The 23899-nt window shown below is 39.8% G+C and overlaps 1 protein-coding gene and 1 long non-coding RNA gene across 3 annotated transcripts in view; one reads left to right on the top strand and one right to left on the bottom strand.

The window, feature by feature from the left end:
* LOC144465095 (uncharacterized) overlaps positions 1–23313 on the bottom strand; it is a 35526-nt gene extending 12213 nt beyond the window's left edge. The window contains exons 1-3 of one of the 2 annotated variants that reach the window (XR_013492443.1): positions 22939–23313; positions 8978–9039; positions 6880–6999 (exon numbers count right to left, since the gene is read on the bottom strand). This is a non-coding gene — a long non-coding RNA (uncharacterized LOC144465095). The remainder of the gene's footprint in view (positions 1–6879; positions 7000–8977; positions 9040–22938) is intronic. The other variant, XR_013492444.1, reaches the window with a different exon arrangement.
* Positions 1120–5403, top strand: cldn1 (claudin 1). Its single transcript, XM_033650137.2, has 4 exons — positions 1120–1704; positions 2624–2788; positions 3044–3128; positions 4946–5403. Exons 1-4 carry the CDS (start codon positions 1482–1484, stop codon positions 5106–5108), a joined length of 636 nt encoding a protein of 211 aa, XP_033506028.1. The 5' UTR covers positions 1120–1481; the 3' UTR covers positions 5109–5403.
* Positions 23314–23899: the final 586 nt, after the last annotated feature.

The raw sequence follows: 23899 nt of genomic DNA, 5'->3' as shown, positions 1-23899 counted from the left end.
GAGACCTGAGCAAAAGGGCAAAACAGCAGTGCAGAATATTTAACACTGAGTCATATAATGAAATAACATCACCCAGAACAACAAACTTTACTTTATTAGTCATACAAAGATAAACAAAGTGTCTGAGGTAGAGTGACATGTAATAAATGAGAGAACGGATCAGCTCAGCAATTAAGGCACACGTTGCAATAAGGGTAAAATAATGTGAATAAAGATAGAATAAAAAATAAAATTAACATAATATGAATAAATATAGATTATGATAAAATAAGATAAAAAAGACTAAAATTAGATTAATAAAGAATAAAATAATTCTAAGATAAAATACAAAAAATAGACAAGATAAGATAAATAAAGATAAAATAAAGAACGATTAAAATCACATAAATACACCTAGAATAAAATTAAAAATTAAGATAAAATAATATAAATAAAGATATAATACAATAAAAATAAAGATAAATTAGGTTAAAAGACTAAAATTAGATAAATAAAGATATAACAAAATAATAAAGATAAAATCAGATGAAAATAGACAAAATAAGACAAATAAAGGTAAAATCAGATGAAAATTAAGATAAAAACAAAATACAATAGATAAAAATCATATAAATAAAGCTAGAATAAAATAAAGATAATTTAATATTAATATAGATAGAATAAAATAACAATAAAGATAAATTAAGATGAAAGAGCAGAATTAGATAAATACAGATAGAACAAAATAATAACAAAAAATAAAATAGGATAAAAATAGACAAAATGGGGCGTCGGTGGCTTAGTGGGTAGAGTAGGCGCCCCATGTACAAGGCTGTTGCCGCAGCAGGCCAGGTTCGAATCCAGCCTGTGGCCCGTTGCTGCATGTCATCCCCCCTTTCTCGCTCTCTCTCTCTTTCTCTCCCCCTTTCACACTTACCTGTCCTGTCTATTAACGGCAAAATGCCCCCCCAAAAAAATTCTTAAAAAAAAAGACAAAATAAGACATAAAATAAAATAATCTAAAACAAGATAAGATTAAGTTTGTCTTACGAGTTATTCCAAGCCCAAAATGATCTTGTATTTTATATTGTAAAATGTATTTTTATTCTCATTAATATGACAATAATATATTTTGCTCTGAAAGAACAGCACACTTGATGTGAAAACAGTGTTTTTTGTTACTGTGTTTGAGTGTATCGACATTATGTATGGAGCTGTGCATTTTCCGTGGAGGTTTCATTGTCAAGCTGCAGGTTTAGGAGCAGTTTCAGTAGTTGTAGGAGACCATCACCTCCACCAGATGTCATCCTGTTCCTCCTAACCTCAGTCAAAGGTGATGGCATTCCTGGATCCTCCCTCCACCTCAGGGTATTCTCAGAGGATGCACAGGTAGACAACACTGTTTGGGATCAGATCCACCACCCCAAACCTCCAGGAACTACATCAAGAAACTTTTTTTCCATTTTCATCAATTTCCCATTTTTAGTTTTTGAAATCAAACAATGGCCAGCGCAGGTATTCAACTTCTTGGCTTCACCTTGGCCTTTTTGGGCTTCATCGGCTCGATAGCATCCACAGCCATGGTGGAATGGAAAGCTTCGTCCTACGCAGGAGACAACATCATCACAGCTCAGGCGCTGTACGAAGGGCTGTGGAAGAGCTGTGCATCACAGAGCACGGGGCAAATTCAGTGTAAACAGTATGATTCACTCCTCCAACTACCAGGTAATGTTGTTCCACACATCATGTTTTCATTATAGATTCCTTTACAAAGACTAGCAAGTGATCACATTATCTATGAAAGCATGTCAGACACAGCATAGTGAACAAATACCAAGTGCAGTGTAGTGCATCCTAAATCTATTTCTTGTCATGAGTGGGAAGAAAATGGGTCATGGGATAATAAATGGTGCATTTCCCCAACAGTGTTACATTACAACTTTATGAAATCAAATTTGTGAGTATGAGAAATCTCAATTTAAAAGCATAAGATTCATGGGCGTGCAAACTATAAAACAGGAATGTGTAATTCTCTCTGGTCATTCAAACCCTCTGAGCGGTGTAGGACTTCCTGCGTGTAGAGACATGTCAGCCAAATACCAGCAGCTCCCTGATTCAATTAGAAACTTCTTCTTCTTTGAAATCAATTCAAAGACCATAGATGTTATGGGTGGTTATGGATTTCAAATGAAAATGTATTTGTGTAAAAGGATTTGTAATTTCTATATTATGAAAGGCTGATACCAGCTCCATCAGATAGGCATGTTTAGAACACACCTCACCTGGATGTTATGCATGTCGTCAGCACTCCCACCTGTTTTTTTTTGCCTGTTGTCAACACTGAGATTCAATAAAAAGAGTTTTCAAATTCTCAAGTTTAATTGAAGCTTTTACTGTGGATACATTAGAAACAGAAGTATGTGGAATCATTGTTTGTGATCAGTACTTATTTTGCAATTAGAAAGCATAAAGGAGTAAAATCTTGGCGAGATTTTAACACAGGGCCATAAAGAAAGGGCCCTCAACTACTTACTTATAAGGTCAAAGGTCAAAGCAAAAATAAATAGATAAATAAAAACTTTAGAAAGCCGTGAGACTGAATGAAACCTGCCGAGTTCAAGGGATCCTGTGTCTTTTTCTCCAGGGATTGTCCTGGGCACACGAGGGCTGATGCTGTCTGCCATCATGCTGTGCTTAATTGCTATACTGGTGGCAACGGTGGGCATGAAGTGCACCACCTGTCTGGCAGAACAACCGCAGCAGAAGGACAAAGTGGCTCTAGCTGGAGGGGTTATCTTCATCATCGCTGGTCAGAGTCCATTCAGTTCACACACACACCCACACACACACACATGCAACACTGTTTGAACATCATCTGGCTTGTGGAGATATTTTTGCCACACACTACTGTATGTTTTGCTTCGACCACTGGATTGCAACAGGTTTATAACATGATTTGGCTTGTAATTAATTTGAAGGTTCATAAAATGATACACGTCCTGCATGTTTTAACCTGCGTAATACAATGATATAAAATGTTTTTCTGCCCATGTTTTTTCCCCAGCTCTGCTTGCTCTGGTGGGAACGTCTTGGTATGGCCACAGAATAGCAAAAGACTTCTACGACCCATTCACTCCAACTAATTCCAGGTGAGGTCATTCTTCTCTGCCCCTTTAGTCTGGAATTCACACTAACTATCAGTTACCAATGTGGCTGTGTGTCATGACACAGAGGAGGGGAACTTGCCAAACAAACTGTCTTTTATTATGCTGTCGTTCACCTGCCAGTCCAAGTTATGATTTAGTTTTACATGCATACATGTTTTACATAGTGATGGAAGAAGTACTCATCCAGTACCACTCTGTAAAAATACTCTGATACAAATAAAAGTCCTTCCCTCAAAAATTTACTTAAATAAAAATGCAAAGGTATTATTGGTTAAATGTACTTAAAGCACTTGCTGGGCACTACTAACTAACAATCAGGCCTACGAGGCTCAGGACAAAATTGTCAAGGGCCCCATGTCCTTTACCTGCAAATATCACTCAAATTAACAGGTGCGGAGGAGGAAAAGACTCAAAATGGCCACACAAAATGCAAAGACACTGCAGAGGGACACAAATAACTACAAAAAGTTGAAAAAAAAACAACCACAATATCACACAAAATGACCCCAAAGAGACACAAAATGACTACAAAGAGACAGAAAAATGACCCCCAACGAGACACAAAATGACTGCAAAGAGACACAAAATGACCCTAAAGAGACACAAAATGACTAGAAAAAGACATAAAATGACCCTAAACAGACACAAATTGACTACAAAGAGATACCAAATGACCCCAAAGAGACACAAAATGACCCCCAAAAAGACACGAAGTGACCACAAAGAGACACAAAACTACCAAAAAAAGACACAAAATAACTACAGACACAAAATGACTACAAAGAGACATAAATTGACCACAAAGAGACACAAAATGACCCCAAAGAGACATAAAATGACTACAAAGAGACACAAAATGACCCAGAAGAGACATAAATTGACCCTAAGGAGACACAAAATGACTTTGTAGAGACACAAAATGACTACAAAGAGATGCAAAATGACTTTAAAGAGACACAAAATGACTACAAAGTGACACAAAATGACTTTGAGGAGACACAAAATGACTACAAAGACAAAAAAATTACGTTGTAGAGACACAACATGACATCAAAGAGACAGAAAACTACCAAAAAGACACAAAATAACCTTAAAGAACCACAAAATGACTACAGAAAGATGCAAAACAACTACAAAGAGGAACAAATCAACCAAAAAAAGTCACAACAATTACCACAAAGAGACACACAATCACAAAGAGATGCATCATGACTACAAAGAGACACAAAACAATGATAGAAATCAGCAAAACCACCGCAAAGTCTTGCTCCTATGTAGGAGAGATGGTGGGGCCTTTTGTATATCTGTGCCCAGGGCCCCTTTGCTTATAATCTGCCCATGAAAATTAACTGTTTTATATACTTTTTGATATTTTACAACTCAGCAGCATATTTTATAAATTGATCATGTGTCCAGCACATAAGCGCATATAAAACCATATTCTACTCTTTTTGGACACGGTCAGGTTAGCTGCTTTTCCTTGTTTACAGTCTTTATGCTAAGCTAAGCTAACTGGCTGCTGGTGTTAGCTTTATAATAATTAATGTACAGACATGAGAGTGGTATCAGGCTTCTCATCTAACTCTCAGCAATTAAGGCAAGTAAACAGATTTCCCCAAATTTTGAACTATTCCTTTAATTTTCAAGCCTACTCTTTCATGTTCATTTAATTAGCTGCTGTGAATCAGACCTAACTGAAGAGAACATCAGCTTGTATTGAGACTCAAGGAGCAATGCTGGTGAATATCATCTTTTCCAAATGTCCACATTAGTATCAGTGTAATGTGTTTTATTCACAGGTATGAATTTGGAAGCGCCCTGTATGTTGGATGGGGGTCTGCATGTCTCATCCTTATAGGAGGAGGCTTCCTCTGCGCCAACTGCTCCGGCAAGAGCTCAAGCAAAGCTCCACGCTACCCGCCGTCCCGCTCTGCAGGCCAGCCGGGCAAGGACTACGTGTAGGACAATCACTCCACCTGGATGGAAGAGTGCTGTCTCTGCAGGGATGTGTCTTCAGTATGTCATTCAGATTTTTTTTTATTTTATTTTTGCAACATGTATATTTGCAGGTGTTACATTTGGTGTATGTTTGTATTTGGTGTTTTTCATTCTTTAATTATTAAGAAAGGGAACCTCAACAGATCAACAACAGGCATTACTATTAAAGATGATGACAACGTTTACCCATTTTTATTTGCTTTGTTTGGAGTCATTATTCTTTCATATTATGTAAAATAAAATCCTCATTACTTTCCTAGTACTGTGTGTTTTATAGTGTTCAGGTGTGGTTTTGTTTCATGTGTAACACAAGGCTGGTGTCATTCTATATTCTCTTGTTGTAAACAAATCCCATATAAGCCCAAAACCAGCTCGATACTGTCTGTGTCATTTAACCACCAGCCTACTCTTTCCTTCTCAGCTATATTTTAAAATGAGTCAAAGCAAATATACCAAACAGGAATAATAATGTTTAGAATAAGTTGTATAAATCTTTGCTAACAGAGGCAAGACTTGCTTGAATCAGTGATCATGGTTGGTTTTAGTATTGTTATGTGTGCGTCTTTTTGTTGACAACAAGAAAAATATAGAAAAGCGCCAGCCCTGTACTTTAGACAGACACACACAACGGTTGGACAAAAGAACATATACATGTAAAAAAGTACATGATGACGAGAGAAGTCATTACCTATGTGAGACCTGAGTTAAAGGGACAGTTCATCCCAAAATCAAAAGTACAGATTTTTCTTCTTACCCATAGAGGTATTTATGAAAATTGATTGTTTTGGTGTGAGATGCTGAGTGTTGGAGATATCGCCGTAGAGATGTCTGCCTTCTCTCCAATATAATGGAACTAGATGGCACTTAGCTTGTGGTGCTCAAAGTGCCAAAAAAGAAAGAAAAAGAATTCAGTGTCTCCAGAAATCATGACCTGATTATTCAAGATAATCCACAGACTTTGTTGTGAGCAGTTTCATGTAGGAACTATTTTCTTTCCACCAACTGTATCAGCGCACCGAAGGAAGCGTGCATCTACTCATAGACAAAAGGCTCATGCTTGAGATAGCGCAAGATGTAAACGTTTATGCCATCCTCCTCAGCTGAGCTGTAACATTAGTTAGCTCAGTGGTGTTAGGTGAGCTAGCAGTAGATGCACGCTTCCTTCTGCCAGGGGATATGACTGACGGGTGCGGTTCGGCCTCTATGGTCGATATCTCCGCTACTTGGCAACTTGGCAACTTGGCCCAAAACAATCTAGACTAATAACTAGCAGTAAAGTTAATTTGTATCTTTTATTCTGAGGTGAACTGTCCCTGTAAGATAGTCCTGTGTGTATGCAAATGTGTACAAGCATGTGCGTGTTTATAGATGTGTGGTGATAAAGTTCCCCATCCACCTCCGCTATTTCTCCCGAAGTGTTTCATTACAGCACATCCCCCAATGCAAGAGCCAAGACACAGTGTGACAGCATCTTCTTAGGAAGGGGAGGATCTGTACAATAGATAAAATCTATCTGGAACATTTCATTAGCACATTTGTAATATATGAAACACAAACACGCACACACACACACAACAATTACTACTCATATGAAAGAAGTTTGTAAAGTTTAACTTGAGGAGTGTTTTCATTGTCCAACATGTAGCAGTGACTGCAGCAGAAATGTGTTGCCTCTGGGAAGACAAAACTAACCCACACAGGGAGAAGGGAGGCTGGGGAGCGGCTCTCAACATACCTTAAACCACCAGCTCCTGTCCCAACATGCCTCTTCTCAGTGTAGTCATCAGAGCTCATGGAGACCAGATTCCAAACAATTTATGTTTAGCACATCAACATCAAGACGTCGTGTTATTCTCTGTATGGAAGAATGATTATCATGAGTCAGTATGCACTGGATAATATGAGGTGCCAGTGTGGATCCTCTGCCCATGTATTGATCTCTCTGACATATTACTGCTGCTTGCTGCTTGTTTCTGACTGTGAGTTTGTGTATGGTCTGGGTAGATTGTAAAACTGAATCGCTCCTCTGGATTGAATGAAGTTATCTGAGTCACAGATTCCCGCCCCCACCTCTGGCCCCATTTGACCAGCAGAACATGATTTTATCTACTGTTATATCAACAATGTGAGCACACTGTTGATTCCACTGTGCCACCTCCACCACATACTGTGCAGTAATTCTGCAGCAGAGGGCGCCACCGTCTGGCATGTCTGCTGCTCAAACACCAGGCTGCTGTGCACCATTTGGAGTGGGAAACATCCGTAAATCTGAGACAGTTTAACTACTGTGTAAATTGCTAAATGTGTGACAATAAATAAAGATTATGTTGAACTTCTTAAACCAAAAAGTAAAAACCACAAAGACAGTACACATGTGTATTACAAGAGGGAGATAGGCAAGGGGGGAGGAAGGTCCCCACCTGGACTCAAAGCACGGTTTGTCACAGTTACGTGCTGCATTCAATTTCAGTTTCAGTTTTAGTTTACTCACAAACAGCTAAAATATAAGCACAACCAAGGCATGATAGAGATACATATGTTAAATAGGGTTAGGGTTAGAGGCCCAGACCACCTAAGACTAATCAAAGACCCTAGCTACTAAATTGTCCTGAGACATGTAGTCAATCAGTCTAAACACTGGTAAAAAGGTAAGACACAATTAAACAGAAATGTGGACCTAGGCCTAGATTTTGGGGGGACACATTTAAATTCACCAGAATGTAGAAAGTTGATTGTTTGATGTTAAAATTACCTGGAGGAGCATCCTTAAACTTCTGTTTCATGTATGCCCAACCCCAAATGTTAGAACGAAACCTACAGCTTTGCGTATGGAAAGTGTAAAAAACAGTACAACTTAAATGGATTTCGGACTACAGCAACTAGTTTGGATGGTCAGTGTCTTAAAACTGGACCTTTAGGATGATGACCATCCATATCACATTCTTTACAATACATGAGTCAAATTTTTGGAGGAAAAAGTGTGTACCAGAAAGAATGTACCTACTTTTTGACATATCTGCAGATTATATGGATCAAAAAGGAGCTGAATAAGATCCAGAAGGAAAACAAAAGTATTTCTATAAGATATGACTTTTTACTTTTAGCTTGTAGACTTTATTACAGTATGAATAATATCTAAGGATCAATTCAGTCTAGACTTGAAGACTTATAGACTATAGTTGTTAAAGCCTAATTAATTAATATCAAAGGTAAGTTGGACTGTGTCATGTGTCTCAGGATGGGAACGGTCTGTTTGAGAAGCAGGGACATTTAGTTGGTGATGGTCTTCTGTTAGTATACTAATCATATTTTCATAGTTCCCAAATGAGACAACAGGAGAAGGTGACCTATATAGCATCATGTATATGCTATTCATGCATGGTAAAAATATTGTTTTTCCTGGGAACTATTCCTTTTAATGCACTTTAATGCATGCAATGTAATGTGCGTATGGAAACATACAAATGTGACTGTCTAATATTACAATAATGGAGTATCGTCAGGTGTTCGGAGCAAAATTTAGCCTCAAACTGGCGGTTATTTACCAAAAACAGCAACAATTGACTCATTATTGTGTTGAGAATTTATGTTGTTATGCTGACCATCTTGCAGCACTTTGGAAACCTCCATTTGTAAAATGTGCTATATAAATAAAGTGGATTGGATGTTTTAAAAAATAAAAAATATTAATTTCATATAAGTTTGATTTTAGCATACGCAGCTGATCCCACTGACATTCTCATATTCACTGTTTAACACATGGATGAATGTTATCCAGTTTCACATCCTGAGAAGTCACAGAGAAACACAGAAAGTATGAATGAATGAATCACCGAGACTCATCTTCCACTGAAGTACCAACAATCTTGCAGCAGGCCTTTTCAAGTCCAGCTTCCTGAAATGAGGAGCAGAATACGAGAAGAGAAAGTGCACTCAGAGTTCAGGTTCTGTGGTTTTGATGTGGTGATGGGAAATGTTGATTTATTTTCTTCCCCTTTTTTCCCCGGAACTAATGGACTCGTATGATTCAGTTCTCATTATGATGACGTACACCGAAAGAACAGTTGTGAACGTACTGATGGGACAGATTTATATGAGCTATTCATAAAGAACAAGATCTGGGAAAGCACTAAAAACATATACACATATGGCTCATATGTGTCAATGTTATGTAGGAGAGGAAAATCAGCCAAGGTGACTTCAGTCTTTATAGACAGTATCCTTCCATTTTATGTTTTTTTCATCAATTTTAGAAAAGATTATAATGACATATAAGATTTAATAAATAAGATAACTGTAAAGTTTTCTGTAGCTGAAACAAACGGTGACAATGCTCATGTTTGGCCACCAGAGGTCGACAGAGGACAAGTTTTGGATCACTTTCCTAATGCCTGACATGAAATTCTGTAATGAGAAATGACAGCAAGTATACTGGATAAAAGAAATGACTCACTGCAAACACATGTACAGATCAGAAGACAGAGTGATTAATTTATTTTGCAATTAGCAAACTATATGTTCTTTAAATAATTTTTCTTTCAGTTATTAGCCTCCTGCTTTGTTAACCATTTTGCATGTTACATGTCAGAGCGAAGAAGAGAGTCGGAGCATTTTAAATACAATGTTTGGGATTCTTCAGGCTATTAATAGAGATAGTGACAGAAGTGACAATAAAGCACTGTGACCTACAGCTTGTACTCAGATTTGACCTTTGAACTTATACACACTCAGCCCAGTCACCAGAAATAACGCTGGCATTGTATGTCTCTGCAAACTTTACATTTGTACGTTATTATGCAGTGGAACTTTACATTTCTTTACATTTCAACAGCACTGTGGTTAATGCTTGGTTAGGTTTAGGTTTAGGTACAAAAATCACTTGGTTATGGATAGGAAAAGATCTGGTTTTGGCTTAAAATACCCACCTTTCGTGCCACTATCCCAACTGGAAACACAGCAATGTCCTGGTAGAAAAACAATTACTTTTCGTGACACTATCTTGGCTGGAAACACAGCAAAGTCTTGTTCTACAAACAATCATTTTTAATTACAATATCTCAGCTGGAAACACAAAAACGGGTTGCTTAAAGATAACTGTTTTTGTGGTTTGTTGGTCTCGGACAGTGGTCTGCAGCTTAGCAAGCGTCTCATCTTGGTGACACGCCATTCACTATACCCTCAGCATCCTGACAATATGTTGATATTGTGACACCCAACTTAACTTTCATGTAACTACAGGGAAACTTCAGTAACAAAGCCAACAGTCAGTGTTGGTCAAAATGCCATAACAGGCTTTTATTGAATTCAGGGTCCCTAACAGCAATGTAATTATTGAAGCACTTGAAAGTTAAAGCATCTTGCAGCAGGAGTGTGGCACACCAGTCCATAGACAGATGCACTAGAAGTATACTGTACGTGGATAACCAAAGCTACACACAAAATAAGACCCCTTTTCCAAACTACTACCAGTGCCACAGCAAATTCTATCACCACAACTCAACAGGTGAACTCCAACTGCACCAGCTGCTCTTGTGACTGGAGGACAACACCAACTGCAGCACGAAAAGATAAAACTATACATTAATATGTTCCGTTTACTAGAATACAAAACTATTTAGAACGAATAACATAAAATACGATGTAAAATAAACGGCAGCCAGCACTTTGCCTGTGAGTTGAAGACAACAAATGTTTATCCTGGTTTAACCACAGGCAAACATTGATTTATATTAGAGACACTCACACACAATAACTCATTGGCAGACCCATATTTTATAACTCAATCATTTTTGCAATGAAAAATACAACAAATTCAATGTTTACAGCAAAAACCAATACCTCGGAGAGCATTTGTACCTCCACACTACCTTAAAAATATATATTTTTTAATTTAAAACACAGAGTTTTGTTCACCGGGCAAGCATGTGCACAGGAGTGATCACAGATTTAGAGGCCGTTTACACGTCGCCGGCTATTTTCATAAACGGACATTTCACCATCTCCGTTTTCAAAAAGATCTTCGTTTACACTTACCCGTGTATATATACACAAGAGCATGCCAAACCTGTAGGTGGCAGCGTAACGAGAGGCTCAAGCCTTCCATGTATCCATTGTCACCATAGCAACATAGGTCGCACTTTTGACACAGGCGCAAGTTCCGGCGCATACTGTGACGTCGGCTGCCTAGAACTCCGTTTATCTCCGTTTATCTCAGTTTACATGCAAACGCGCAACCAGAGTTTTCCAAACTTTCCACTCTGGCCGGAGTTTTTAGGAAGACTCGTTTTCAGAGGAGAAATCTCCGTTTGCGTGTAAACGAAGGGCACAAACGAAGGAAGATGTCTCCGTTTATCAAAATCACAGTGTACGTGTAAACGGCCTCTTAGAATGAGGCTCACACACCTGTGACCCATGAGCCTCTTAACAGTTCAGGTGCTCTCACCTTGACTGGTCAAATTTTGCCTACATCCGTCCCCCTACTACAATATGATTCTTATGAAATGTATCAATGTAATGTATCTGTGGTTTGCAGTAATGCACAATGCCAACATTATCCTCTGGCAACTGGGCTGGCACACTTTATACTCAGACACATATATAGGAGCATCCCTACATGTTAGATGTAAGTATATAAGTTAATTCCCCAAAGTTACATATGCGCAGCTGCTCCATATAGAATATACTGAGGGCATGTTTGCATGGCGGCACCAACGCTATTTTATATTTTATTTGCATTTCAGCAAATGACCCATGAAATATGAGGATACGCTGCAGTAAAACCCATTTAGAACGACACTTTTACGGTCTTTGTAAAACAACTGGCCGTTTAGGCTGATGAAGTGCATCAACAGAGGAGCACTTAACTCGAGGGCTTCCCCCCGCTCCAGGCCAGTATTGGATCTGGATCTGCACCAGACTCTAACTCAAACTGCTGCAATCAGCAGAGTGCAGCTGCCAGACATCACAGAAAAATCAATGAGGGGGTACGAAATCAAACAGGAAACTAAACTGCTTCTGCTAAAATAATTTCCGTCTTCCAGTAATTTTTGTGGCCTTTAATAAAGCGTCTCAGCTAATGTCAACACTATAGGTACAGATCGGCTTTAGCTCACACTGCAGCAATCCAAGACACTGACTAAATTTACAACAACTCTTCCTTTAGATCCATTCACTATATATTTATATAAATAGCTTGGTGTGTTACCAAATAGTGAATAGCAATAAAATATTCCTGTCATAGAAGGGGATACAATGACTTTTTGAGGGTTTGGCAGTGGATTAGATAAACATGCTGACAGTTGAAGAAATGTCACTGAAATGTGATCACTGCCTAACTTTAAAACTCTCCCAAAATATTGCATATTATAATAGATATAAGACAAATAAGCAAACATCCTTGTTGTCCTCTTATACTCTATATTTGTCTGTATAATTGACTGATAGTGATCTGATCCCACTGCATTCTCTAAAAAACAGTGACCCAGCTGTCTTTATACAAAATATGTATAATAATAAATTATAATGTATAATTTTGCTATCTAGCATTAGTGGTTCAGGGATATATTTCTCTCCTGCTAATGGAGGCCTGGGTTTGATTTCCGGCCAATGAAGCTTATGTTTTTGGGCTGCAGTACCTCAGTCTGTGGGGACTGAAGTCTCATATGGACCAAGTATGCAGTGTGGCCTGGCGGCTGAAGAGGTTCCAGTTCACCTCCAGGGTACAGCTAAACTGCTACAGGGGTGCTGTACCATGGCTGACCCTGTGCTACCCCCTTGTTCAATGCACGTGTGTTGTGTGTGTGTATAAAAGAGGGACACGCAAAGGGGTACATTTCAACTACTAATACCTGATTGTGTGGATTGACAAATAAATAAAGTTGCTGGGAATTTATAGATTAAGTACAGCTCCAATAGAGACACTGCAGATTCAGGTCCTTTAATCTATTTTAAAGGGACAGTTCACCCAGAAAATTGAAGATACATATTTTTCCTCTCCCAGGTACTACTCTTTATTAATCTAGAGTGTTGGAGATATCAGCCGTGGAGATGTCTGCCTTCTCTCCAATTTAATGGAACTAGATGGCACTCTTTCCATAAATCATGACCCAGCTGCCCAAGATAATCCACAGACCTCCTTGTGAGTGGTTTCATGTAGGAACTATTTTCCTTCTACTGAACTACACCCACCAACCATATCATGGCGCAGAAGGAAGCATGCATATACTCATGGGCAAGAGGATCGTGCTTGTGTTAGTGGGAGATATAAATATTAATGGCGTCCTCCTCAGCTGAACTGTAATGTTAGCTAGCTCAGAGGTGCTAGGTGAGCTAGCAGTAGATGCACACTTCTTTCTTTGCAGTTATATAGTTGGCAGGTGTATTTTGGTAGAAAGATCAATAAAAAAATCAATAGTTTCTACGTGAAACTGCTCACAACAAGGTCTGTGGATTATCTTGAGCAACCAGGTCATGATTTCTGCAAAGAGACATTGCTGTTGAGTTTCTCACATGTACTTTTTTGGCGCTTTGAGCACCACAAGCCGAGTTCCATCCAGTTCCATTATATTAGAGAGAAGGCAAATATCTCTACAGCTGATATCTCCAACACTCTGCAACTCACACCAAAACAATCTAGACCGATAAAATCTACTACAGGTAAAATGGAAAACATGTTGTTGTTTTTTTTTCATGTGTTATTTGGGGGTGAACTGTGCCTTTAAACATGTCCACTACTTTGTTGTAACCTTATTAGCAGTGGTGGAATATACCTTATTCACTGAAGTACTCCACAGTTTTGAGCTAGTTAAACTTTTCTTTATGCTTCTACTCCACCACAAGTTACTAAACAGATTCAGATTTTAGTATAGAAAACATATGAAGAGAGCTTATAAATGTACGACAAACTAAAATATCCAAATGTCATGTCATATCAGTAGCAACAGTAAAATGCTACTTCCATTCCATTTGTTACATCAACCCAATAATTTTATAACAATATAACTATCTCAGGGACCTTTTGCCTGAGTGAGAAATACTTTTGCTGATAATACTTTGTACTTTTCCTTTAGTAGGATTTTGAATGCAGATTTTCACTTATAGTACTCCCACGGACGCAAAGTATCCACTCACTTTTTCCACCGCTGTTTATTACAGTAGAGGTTCTTCTGTAGCCAACCAGCAGAGGTCCCCTCTCACCTGATTTAAAACTCCGCCAGTAACATCCTGAGCCTCGGTCTGGGCAGAGATCCTCCAGTATGAGTTTCACAGTTACACCGCTCTGATCAAAACAACCTGATCTATTGATCCACTCTGCACTCAGGAGCTGGGACCCCACACAGGAGCATAGAAACAGTCTGGGAGGTTCATATCTTCATCGCCATCACATGTGTTTTACAGGGTTGAACGTGGAGTACAGTTTTTTTTGTTTGTTTGAATAGTTCATATGTAATAAAGTGTACATTTGCTTTCTTGTGATGTATATTAATAATAAAACAATCAGTATCATGATATTAATTTGAGCTGTGCTGCCCTGTCCTTTGAGGCCTTCAGCATGTCTGTAACATATTAAATGTACTAACTGTCTGTCTCCCACTGATGTAATTTATGGGGTCTCACCTCAGGGGTCCTAAAGCTGGATTCAGTAGACGGAAAGAAAACAACCTGCCTGCTGACTCACTTGTTAGGAGTATTACCGCACTTTGTTAGATATGACTGTGACCTCCTGCCGAAAGCTTTGCCTGTGCATTTATTGTCTCGATCAGCCGTCTGTTCACACTGTTAAGCATTTTTATTTAAATTGGATACTTCATAAGAGTAAAAGCACAAATTGATTGAGAGGATTCACACACACAGTGCACACGGGGACACAGATATATGCACCCTGCCCAGGTGATCCTTGAAGCTTAACTAATGAGATCAGCTTGACTTAGAGATTTTTCATTCAACATGGCAGGAAGCCTAAATCTTTCAAGTGTGTGTCTGTGTGTAGCTGTGTGTGTGCGTGTGTGACGTGATTAATATGCATGCGTGTGTGTCACATCGACTTAATCAACTCTCATTGCAACTCATAGCAGTGCGACTCGCAGTTCATTAACACTTATTCAGACTCCGTTGACCTCCTACAACACCTGGATCACTTTCTGTACAAAACAGATGAGCGTCTCCATGGGAACGAGGGCCTCCTCCTCCATATTTGTCGGGAGTAAACACAAGCAGTGCTTTTAACGTCACCGCATGGAGAAGAGGGACACGGATATGTATGTGATACATTCTTGTGATGCACATATGTCATTAAAATTCAGCTTTTTGAAGTGATAAGAGAGGTTATTTTAGACCACAGTTTTAATCCTGTTTTTTGCTGAGCATGATAAAGTGTGATGATACTATACAATCACAGTTATCAGGTTGTTAAAAGGATAGTTCAGATCTTCTGAAGTGGGCTTGTATGGGTACTTATCCATAATGAGTGAATTACATACAATAGATGGCGGTCGGCACTGCCCCAGTTTGGAGAAGCAGGCTGGAGTACTACTGTGGAGGGGTCAGTAATGAAACATTTTTTAGCCATCTGAAAAATAGTCCCACTTAAAATAATCAATGTCAGTTTAAGTGTACGCTACATTTCCAATATTTTCACTGCTTTACTGAGCTGTCAGACAGCAGTCTCTGGTGAAACAATGCTGTTATACCACTCTCCTCAAAGCCAGACTCCATTGAGAAAAACAGTCATTTAACATAGCTGAAAACAGGAGCTGCTGGTCTACAACTGCCTCAGTCAGTTTTTGTTTGTTTTGTTGTGTGGCTGCGGCAAACAAACTACCTGAGTGAAGCAGCAGCTCCCGTGTTCAGCTAGCAGAAGTTACTGTTTTTGTCAGTGGAGTCTGGTGGCTTTGACAAGTGCACAGATGGAGAGCTGAAGCTGTTAGCGGCTTCCGAGTCAGGACAGGTTGTAAGAATAAAGATTGATGAGAAAGAGAGAAATGAGGTGAGTTACATTTTGAGTTTGAAATTACATGTTTAGGCGTAATTTTAGATTGTCAGCTTAAGTTAGACATGCAAAATCTAAATAAACAGGCACTGAAAGTGATGGATTGGAAACCTGCTGGATGGCTCCATTGCCTAATTCTACAGAAATACAATATAATAAGTTTTGACATTCATTTTTTGTGACTCTTTATCCTGTTGGGGGTCACGGAGGGATGGAGCCTATCCCAGCTGACACTGGGCGAGGGGCGGGTACACCCTGGACAGGTCACCAGACTATCACAGGGCTGACACATGTGGGAGGAAGCTGGAGTACTAGGAGAAAACCCACGCTGACACTGGGAGGACGTGCAAACTCCACACAGAAGGACTCCACCACCCTGGGTTCGAATCAGGAACCCTCTTGCTGTGAGGTGACAGTGCTAACCACTGCACCACTGTGCCACCAAGTTTTGGCAGTTTTGTAAATTTTTCATTTCTAAAACAAATTTTTAAGTGTGTGAACAACCTTGCGCCAGATACTCTGTCAACTGGTAAACAAACACTAGCTGTAGAGCAGCAAAACGCAGCACAGCGATTGGCCAATCATCCTTTTCAGTAAGAGATACACAACTATGAGCTGCATTACCATCCGGAATTTAAAAAAACTGATCTAACTCAAGGTTTTTAACACACATGTAAAGCAATGGCTGAAACTGAAGCAAGCCTGTGAACACTGATGGTGCAGGCCACAATCTTTGATCACACATAAGCACAATGCACGGACATAAGTGTGTAGACATGAACACATGAACACATAAACACATAAACACAAACAAATACAGACCTCAAACTTAAATTACCTAGTGATGGTTAATGGTTTTCTCCCTTTGGTCTTCTTGTGGTCTCCTCTTTGACTTAGTCTTTGCTCATTTTTTGCTGTGTATGTTTTGCTGTATTATTGTATTGTATTACTCAGTGCTCAGTAATCTTACACTTAACTCCAAAAGCCTAACCAGGGACAGGGGTTGCACATTAGCCATGGCTAGAAACCTGTATTCATTGCATCTTCTTTGTATTTTACATATGATGCAATGTCTTACACATTTGTCCTTGTCAATTAAACAAGTAAATAAATGAATAAATAAAAGACAGAAGGATAAAGTGATGAAAATACTCTCAATATAGCGCACATGTAGGCGATAAAGGGTGTTATAGTTGCCTGACATCACCACCTAGGCTTGTAAGAGCCCAGGGACTCTAAAAAGTAGATTTAATAACCATAGGTTCAACAAGGGAGAGCAGTGTGTAGTGACTGTAGCAGAGACTGGAGCAGAGTAGCAAAGACAATTTATTTATTCATTTTTAAATAGTCAGAGCTGCTTTAGCTAAAGCTGAGGAAATCAATTATCTTAAAACACGTCTACTAACAATAGAACAGAGGATAAAATAACTTAAAATCAAGGAGGATTAAGTTACGCTAAAACCAGAGAGTAAAACACTTGATAAATACACACCTTAAAAATTTGTGGAACTAATATCTGAGCCAGGGAACAGAACACAAGAAGCAAATATATAACGTCAAAAAACTAGTGATAAGAAGATATTCTACAGCCTGGCAATAAAATTATTTTGCTGCTGCCCCTGTCCACAGCAGTACATTGCTTAGCATTTGTATTGGCTGCTTCTCCAAACTGGGGGTCTGCTGACCGCCATCGACTGTATGTAATACACTGACTATGGATAAGTGCAGGGGCGGAAATCCCGGGGGGGACAGGGGGGACATGACTCCCCCTTCAGTAAAGCTGTCCCCCCCTAGAATAATTTGAGACACAATTAATAATTTTTGAACAGTGCAGTAGTATTTATTGAAAGCACAATGTAAGCGGTGCTCATTATAACTGCGCAATAATGTGCTATTTAAATCTTAAAAGATTTAGTCCCCCCCTCCCATTCCTAGTAGTGGTATATCCCACACTCTTTCCAACGGGCGGGGCTGCTTGGCAGCAGTAGCAACGTGTGGCTGGACCCGGCTGCCCACATTGCACATCGCGGGGTAAGATGTACACTCACACAGACACAGTTTAACTTACACAAGTTACAACACATCCCATTTACTGTTACAACAAGCCCCAGGCCCAGGCTGATAATATAAACTGTCTGCAACATTTCTCCTGCATTGTTCAAAAGCCTACTCAATTACGAGTGCTGCTAAGCTAAAAGCTAATGATTAAGCTCAGAGTTTAGTGATAGAGAGGACAGGAGAGAAAGAAGAGGGAGAGGACAGGACAAGAGCAGTCAGTGGCGGAGCGGTTCGTAGCTAATGGGTACCTGTCTGTAGGCTTTCCACCTGTCAGTGAGACAAACATGAAAGACGTGCAGTTTAACCGACAAGAAGCGGTCATTACGCGCAACTATTATGCACGGTTGTGAGGTGCGCAGCAGCAGATCTCACAGCACACTGTTTATAAACCAGTTTACCAGTTTAATTGCAGGAAATGTTTAGTTGTTAAGCCATTTCTCATAAGTATAGACATTCACTCTGCCTGTTGGAGAGATGGAGAGAAGATTAAAGCGTCAAATTGCGGTAAAAGATGCTGTATAAAAGACAGGCTACAACTTTTTTTCCTTGTCCCCCCCCTGGAATTATTCTCTAAAATTTTACTGTTTATTGTCCCCCCCAACTATGAAATGGGATTTTCGCCCCTGGATAAGCGCTCATACAACTTCACTTTAAAAGATCCAAACTATCCTGTTAACAGACAATGTGATAAAATACACCACAATATTAAACCATGAAGGAGATACTCGAATGCAGTCTCAAAACTTTCACTAATAAGCATCAATGTGAAAACAAAAGCAGCAGTGCTTCACTCTCTGTGTGAAGCTCTAATGATCAGACCTTCAACTCAGCAACAACAAACTCAAGGCCTCTCTGTTCCACTTTCAGATTCCAACATTTACACAAATCTTCACTCGCTTGACTTTCAACTGCAAGATAAAACATTTTGTGAGCTTCCCTCTCCTCGTATCACATCATGAATATTTCCAACTTCTCTCTCACTCTGGCAGATGCAGGTTTTGGATTCCTGGCAGGAGTCCAGCACAGCACGGCCAAGACGTGGACATAAGTGATTTAAACACAGAGACACTGCCAGGCATCACTGCTCCTCTGGCTCCCAGCCTCCTCCTCCCCTCTGAAGGGAAGAGGAAGCCAAATGAATTTGGGACCCTTCACCTCTGCTTTTCTGAGTATCGCCACACCCTACCTCAAGAAACATGTTCAAGGTAGGCCAATGAGGATCTCTGGAGTCACATGCTGTCAAGATATGCAGGAAACGATGTCCTTAAAGTTACAAAAACACATCAGTATGAGTTCCCTTCGGGGCCACAGAGGTGTCTGTATGTGTTTAAATGTTCACTGCTTTGATTTTGAAACAAAGTTTGATTCAAATCTTACACAGTCCAAACAAAACATTCTCAAAAACACGATAAAAGTAGAAATGAAATGTGCCAAAATCTAATGTTCCCCTGGAAAGATTTAGAGAATCATAAAAGCATGGTTTAAATGTTATTCGTTCGTGCTCTATTGGAAGTTTGGATTTTGTTTTATGGGGATTTTCTTTGACCTGTGTTTGATATCGTTGCTATTAATTCTTGTGTGTCTTTCAAACACTTTTGTCATAATTGTATTTTTATACTGATTTTTAAGTGAGTAAATAAATTGTCTATGTGTTTTCATGCTCTATTGTCTTGAATTGAGGGATGAATAAAGTGTTTTGAATTGAAGTGAACTGAATAAAGTTTTCTATACATGATCTATGTTAAATTAAAAATCCCTGCCATTAATTTTTCAGATTCATTGTTGATTTTTTGTTTCACTTTTAATTTTACTTTGCTTTCAATGCAAACTGTGCAATAAATCTAACTAACAGCATCACAGATATTGGCATATTCATATTCATGTGTAGTTTCCATTATTTCTTACACATTTTAAGATGTAGCATTGCTCATTATCATCTCATCCCTCATCTTTTGTCCTCCAAAAGCCATTCAAATGTTTCTCTTTGAGCTTAAACCAAATACAGCGAACCCTCCACGTGGCGGACACATGGTTCTGATCATAAGACTTGGAAAGCCAGAAATTATATCTATGTTCCAAACACACGCTGACTTTACCGCTCTCACGATAGTGAGCTGTGGATTTGTGGTTGTGGATTTAAAATGTATTTCTTTGTATTTTTGGAATTACTGCTTTGGAGCCTTCGAGTTGAATTCCAATTATGTACTCCTAATGTGCCTCTTGGCCTGAATTTCTGGATGTTGCTGTAGCATGCAGGAAAAACACAGCACAGACACAATAAATATCACCGTTCACAGGTGGGAAGTCAGCGGGGGATCACGCACTTTTCTCTGCAACTCCCACTTGGAGGGGGTTTCTGGGGTAATATTGTGAATGTAACTTTAAACTGTCAATTAAAGGCCCTGCACACATGTTTCCAGTTACTTTGCTAAGAGTTGAGTAATATGTTCTGCTCTGTCCCAGCAGCAATCTCTGAGGCTGAAAAATTAAATCCATGCGTACGTGCCAAAACTGCAGTTCCTCTAATGGCCACTTGAGGCTGGCCCCAAAAGTGAGTCAGTGCCCAAAGACACTAATATGAAATGCCTGACTTTACAGCAGGAATGAACATGTTTACAGCCTGGTGCAGAAAACATTTTTGGTCTGTATAGCTAATTTTAACATTAATGACGACTGTGCGGGGGGTAAACTTTTATACAACTCACCAGCTTAAAGGGCCAGTGTGTAATATTTGGCATGGTTTATTGTCAAATCTGAATCTGAATCTGAATATTCTACCCATTAATATGTTTATATAAGTGTATAATCGCTATAAAATAAAATTTGTTTGGTTTTTGTAGCCTTATAATTATGCTTTTACATATATACAGTACAGGCCAAAAGTTTGGACACACCTTCTCATTCAATGCGTTTTCTTTATTTTCATGACTATTTACATTGTAGATTCTCACTGAAGGCATCAAAACTATGAATGAACACATGTGGAGTTATGTACTTAACAAAAAAAGGTGAAATAACTGAAAACATGTTTTATATTCTAGTTTCTTCAAAATAGCCACCCTTTGCTCTGATTACTGCTTTGCACACTCTTGGCATTCTCTCCATGAGCTTCAAGAGGTAGTCACCTGAAATGGTTTTCCAACAGTCTTGAAGGAGTTCCCAGAGGTGTTTAGCACTTGTTGGCCCCTTTGCCTTCACTCTGCGGTCCAGCTCACCCCAAACCATCTCGATTGGGTTCAGGTCCGGTGACTGTGGAGGCCAGGTCATCTGCCGCAGCACTCCATCACTCTCCTTCTTGGTCAAATAGCCCTTACACAGCCTGGAGGTGTGTTTGGGGTCATTGTCCTGTTGAAAAATAAATGATCGTCCAACTAAACGCAAACCGGATGGGATGGCATGTCGCTGCAGGATGCTGTGGTGGCCATGCTGGTTCAGTGTGCCTTCAATTTTGAATAAATCCCCAACAGTGTCACCAGCAAAACACCCCCACACCATCACACCTCCTCCTCCATGCTTCACAGTGGGAACCAGGCATGTGGAATCCATCCGTTCACCTTTTCTGCGTCTCACAAAGACACGGCGGTTGGAACCAAAGATCTCAAATTTGGACTCATCAGACCAAAGCACAGATTTCCACTGGTCTAATGTCCATTCCTTGTGTTTCTTGGCCCAAACAAATCTCTTCTGCTTGTTGCCTCTCCTTAGCAGTGGTTTCCTAGCAGCTATTTGACCATGAAGGCCTGATTGGCGCAGTCTCCTCTTAACAGTTGTTCTAGAGATGGGTCTGCTGCTAGAACTCTGTGTGGCATTCATCTGGTCTCTGATCTGAGCTGCTGTTAACTTGCGATTTCTGAGGCTGGTGACTCAGATGAACTTATCCTCAGAAGCAGAGGTGACTCTTGGTCTTCCTTTCCTGGGTCGGTCCTCATGTGTGCCAGTTTCGTTGTAGCGCTTGATGGTTTTTGCGACTCCACTTGGGGACACAAGTTTTTGCAATTTTCCGGACTGACTGACCTTCATTTCTTAAAGTAATGATGGCCACTCATTTTTCTTTAGTTAGCTGATTGGTTCTTGCCATAATATGAATTTTAACAGTTGTCCAATAGGGCTGTCGGCTGTGTATTAACCTGACTTCTGCACAATACAACTGATGGTCCCAACCCCATTGATAAAGCAAGAAATTCCACTAATTAACCCTGATAAGGCACACCTGTGAAGTGGAAACCATTTCAGGTGACTACCTCTTGAAGCTCATGGAGAGAATGCCAAGAGTGTGCAAAGCAGTAATCAGAGCAAAGGGTGGCTATTTTGAAGAAACTAGAATATAAAACATGTTTTCAGTTATTTCACCTTTTTTTGTTAAGTACATAACTCCACATGTGTTCATTCATAGTTTTGATGCCTTCAGTGAGAATCTACAATGTAAATAGTCATGAAAATAAAGAAAACGCATTGAATGAGAAGGTGTGTCCAAACTTTTGGCCTGTACTGTATATATATATATATATACATATATAGCAAGGGTCTTGCTTTAGAGAGGTCGCCATCTTGCGCTGCCATGTATGTAAGACAGACCAAGCGGACAATCCAGCCAGCCAGAGAACGCTTTTCGCGTGTATAAATAAACAAACGAAGACAGCGGAAGGAAGGAAGAAGGAGGAGGAAACAGCAGAGAGTGTTAGTAGTTCGTCGATAGAGAGTAGTGAAACGTTTTTTTAGTTACAAAGTTTGCGAATGGACCACACTTACCACGCAACAGGAGAGAATGAACCCGAACGTCATCTGCGAGGAAAAGAAGACGCAACTTCACTCCTTGTGATGCACTGTCTGCGGCACTTTTCCTCCTGATGATATATCTCCCCAATGATGGCAGCAGTAGCACTGAATCCCATTCTGTGCAGCAAAATGGGAGCGGAGGATTCAGCCTCTCGTCTCGCCCGCTCAGTATCCAAGTTCCTCATCTGTATGCTCCGGCTCAAACAGGTATGGCTCTGGATCTGTGTCCGCTACAAGAAACTCTTCAAAATCGCGTTCAAAGTTGTCCATTACAGCTCCTATAGTCCGGAGATATTGCTAGGCTAAATAAACAGCTGAGCTCTGTTTACAGGCTACGCTGTCAGTCAGTGTGCGGGCTGGAGATTGGTGGAGCAGAGAGGGGAGGGGGTGCCCGCTTGGTATCGTAAATGAGTATGTGTGTATGGAGTGTGTGTGTTACCCTAGAAGAGTCAGAGTTTGGGACGGAGTCTTTTACCCCCTGGAGTGTTACCAGAGTTTTTGGAGTGCTCAAATAAACTGGCCTTTTTCCCGAACGCTCCTCTGGTCTCCTGCTCGTGAGGGATTCATTACAATATCGTAACATGGTTTAGATTTCTGACGGGAGGGGTGAGCGAGTGAGCCCTGCAATCTAGAATTTGACCACTGATGTCACTGTTTTCAACGGTTTTCAACCCATTTTACACACTGGCCCTTTAACTAATATTAAGGTTTAAAGTTGTGCATAACTAAGGGTATGAAGCTGTGGGTGACACGTGGGTCCATTGAAGTAATATAACGTGTTACAAACAGGATTTGGGGTAATATTATTACATTTACAGTGGACATTATTTTCATTTTTCATGTCATCATCAACACTGATCCGCACCGCTCTGCTTCCACCAGTGCACCACTAGAGAAAAAACATCCCCTGAGGGTTGCTGTGTGTTGTCACATC

This window comes from Epinephelus lanceolatus, chromosome 12, assembly GCF_041903045.1.
Source record: "Epinephelus lanceolatus isolate andai-2023 chromosome 12, ASM4190304v1, whole genome shotgun sequence".
Lineage (NCBI taxonomy): Eukaryota > Metazoa > Chordata > Actinopteri > Perciformes > Serranidae > Epinephelus > Epinephelus lanceolatus.
Note: the sequence above shows the minus strand (reverse complement) of the source record. Positions and strands in the feature narration are given on the sequence as shown.

What these genes read in the sequence shown, in the direction of transcription:
- cldn1 (XM_033650137.2), top strand. Translation starts at nt 1,482, where the DNA reads ATGGCCAGCGCAGGTATTCAACTTCTTGGCTTCACCTTGGCCTTTTTG. An exon ending in GGTTATCTTCATCATCGCTG is followed by an intron (nt 2,789 to 3,043) that starts GTCAGAGTCCAT and finishes TTTTTTCCCCAG; the next exon opens with CTCTGCTTGCTCTGGTGGGA. An exon ending in TTCACTCCAACTAATTCCAG is followed by an intron (nt 3,129 to 4,945) that starts GTGAGGTCATTC and finishes TTTTATTCACAG; the next exon opens with GTATGAATTTGGAAGCGCCC.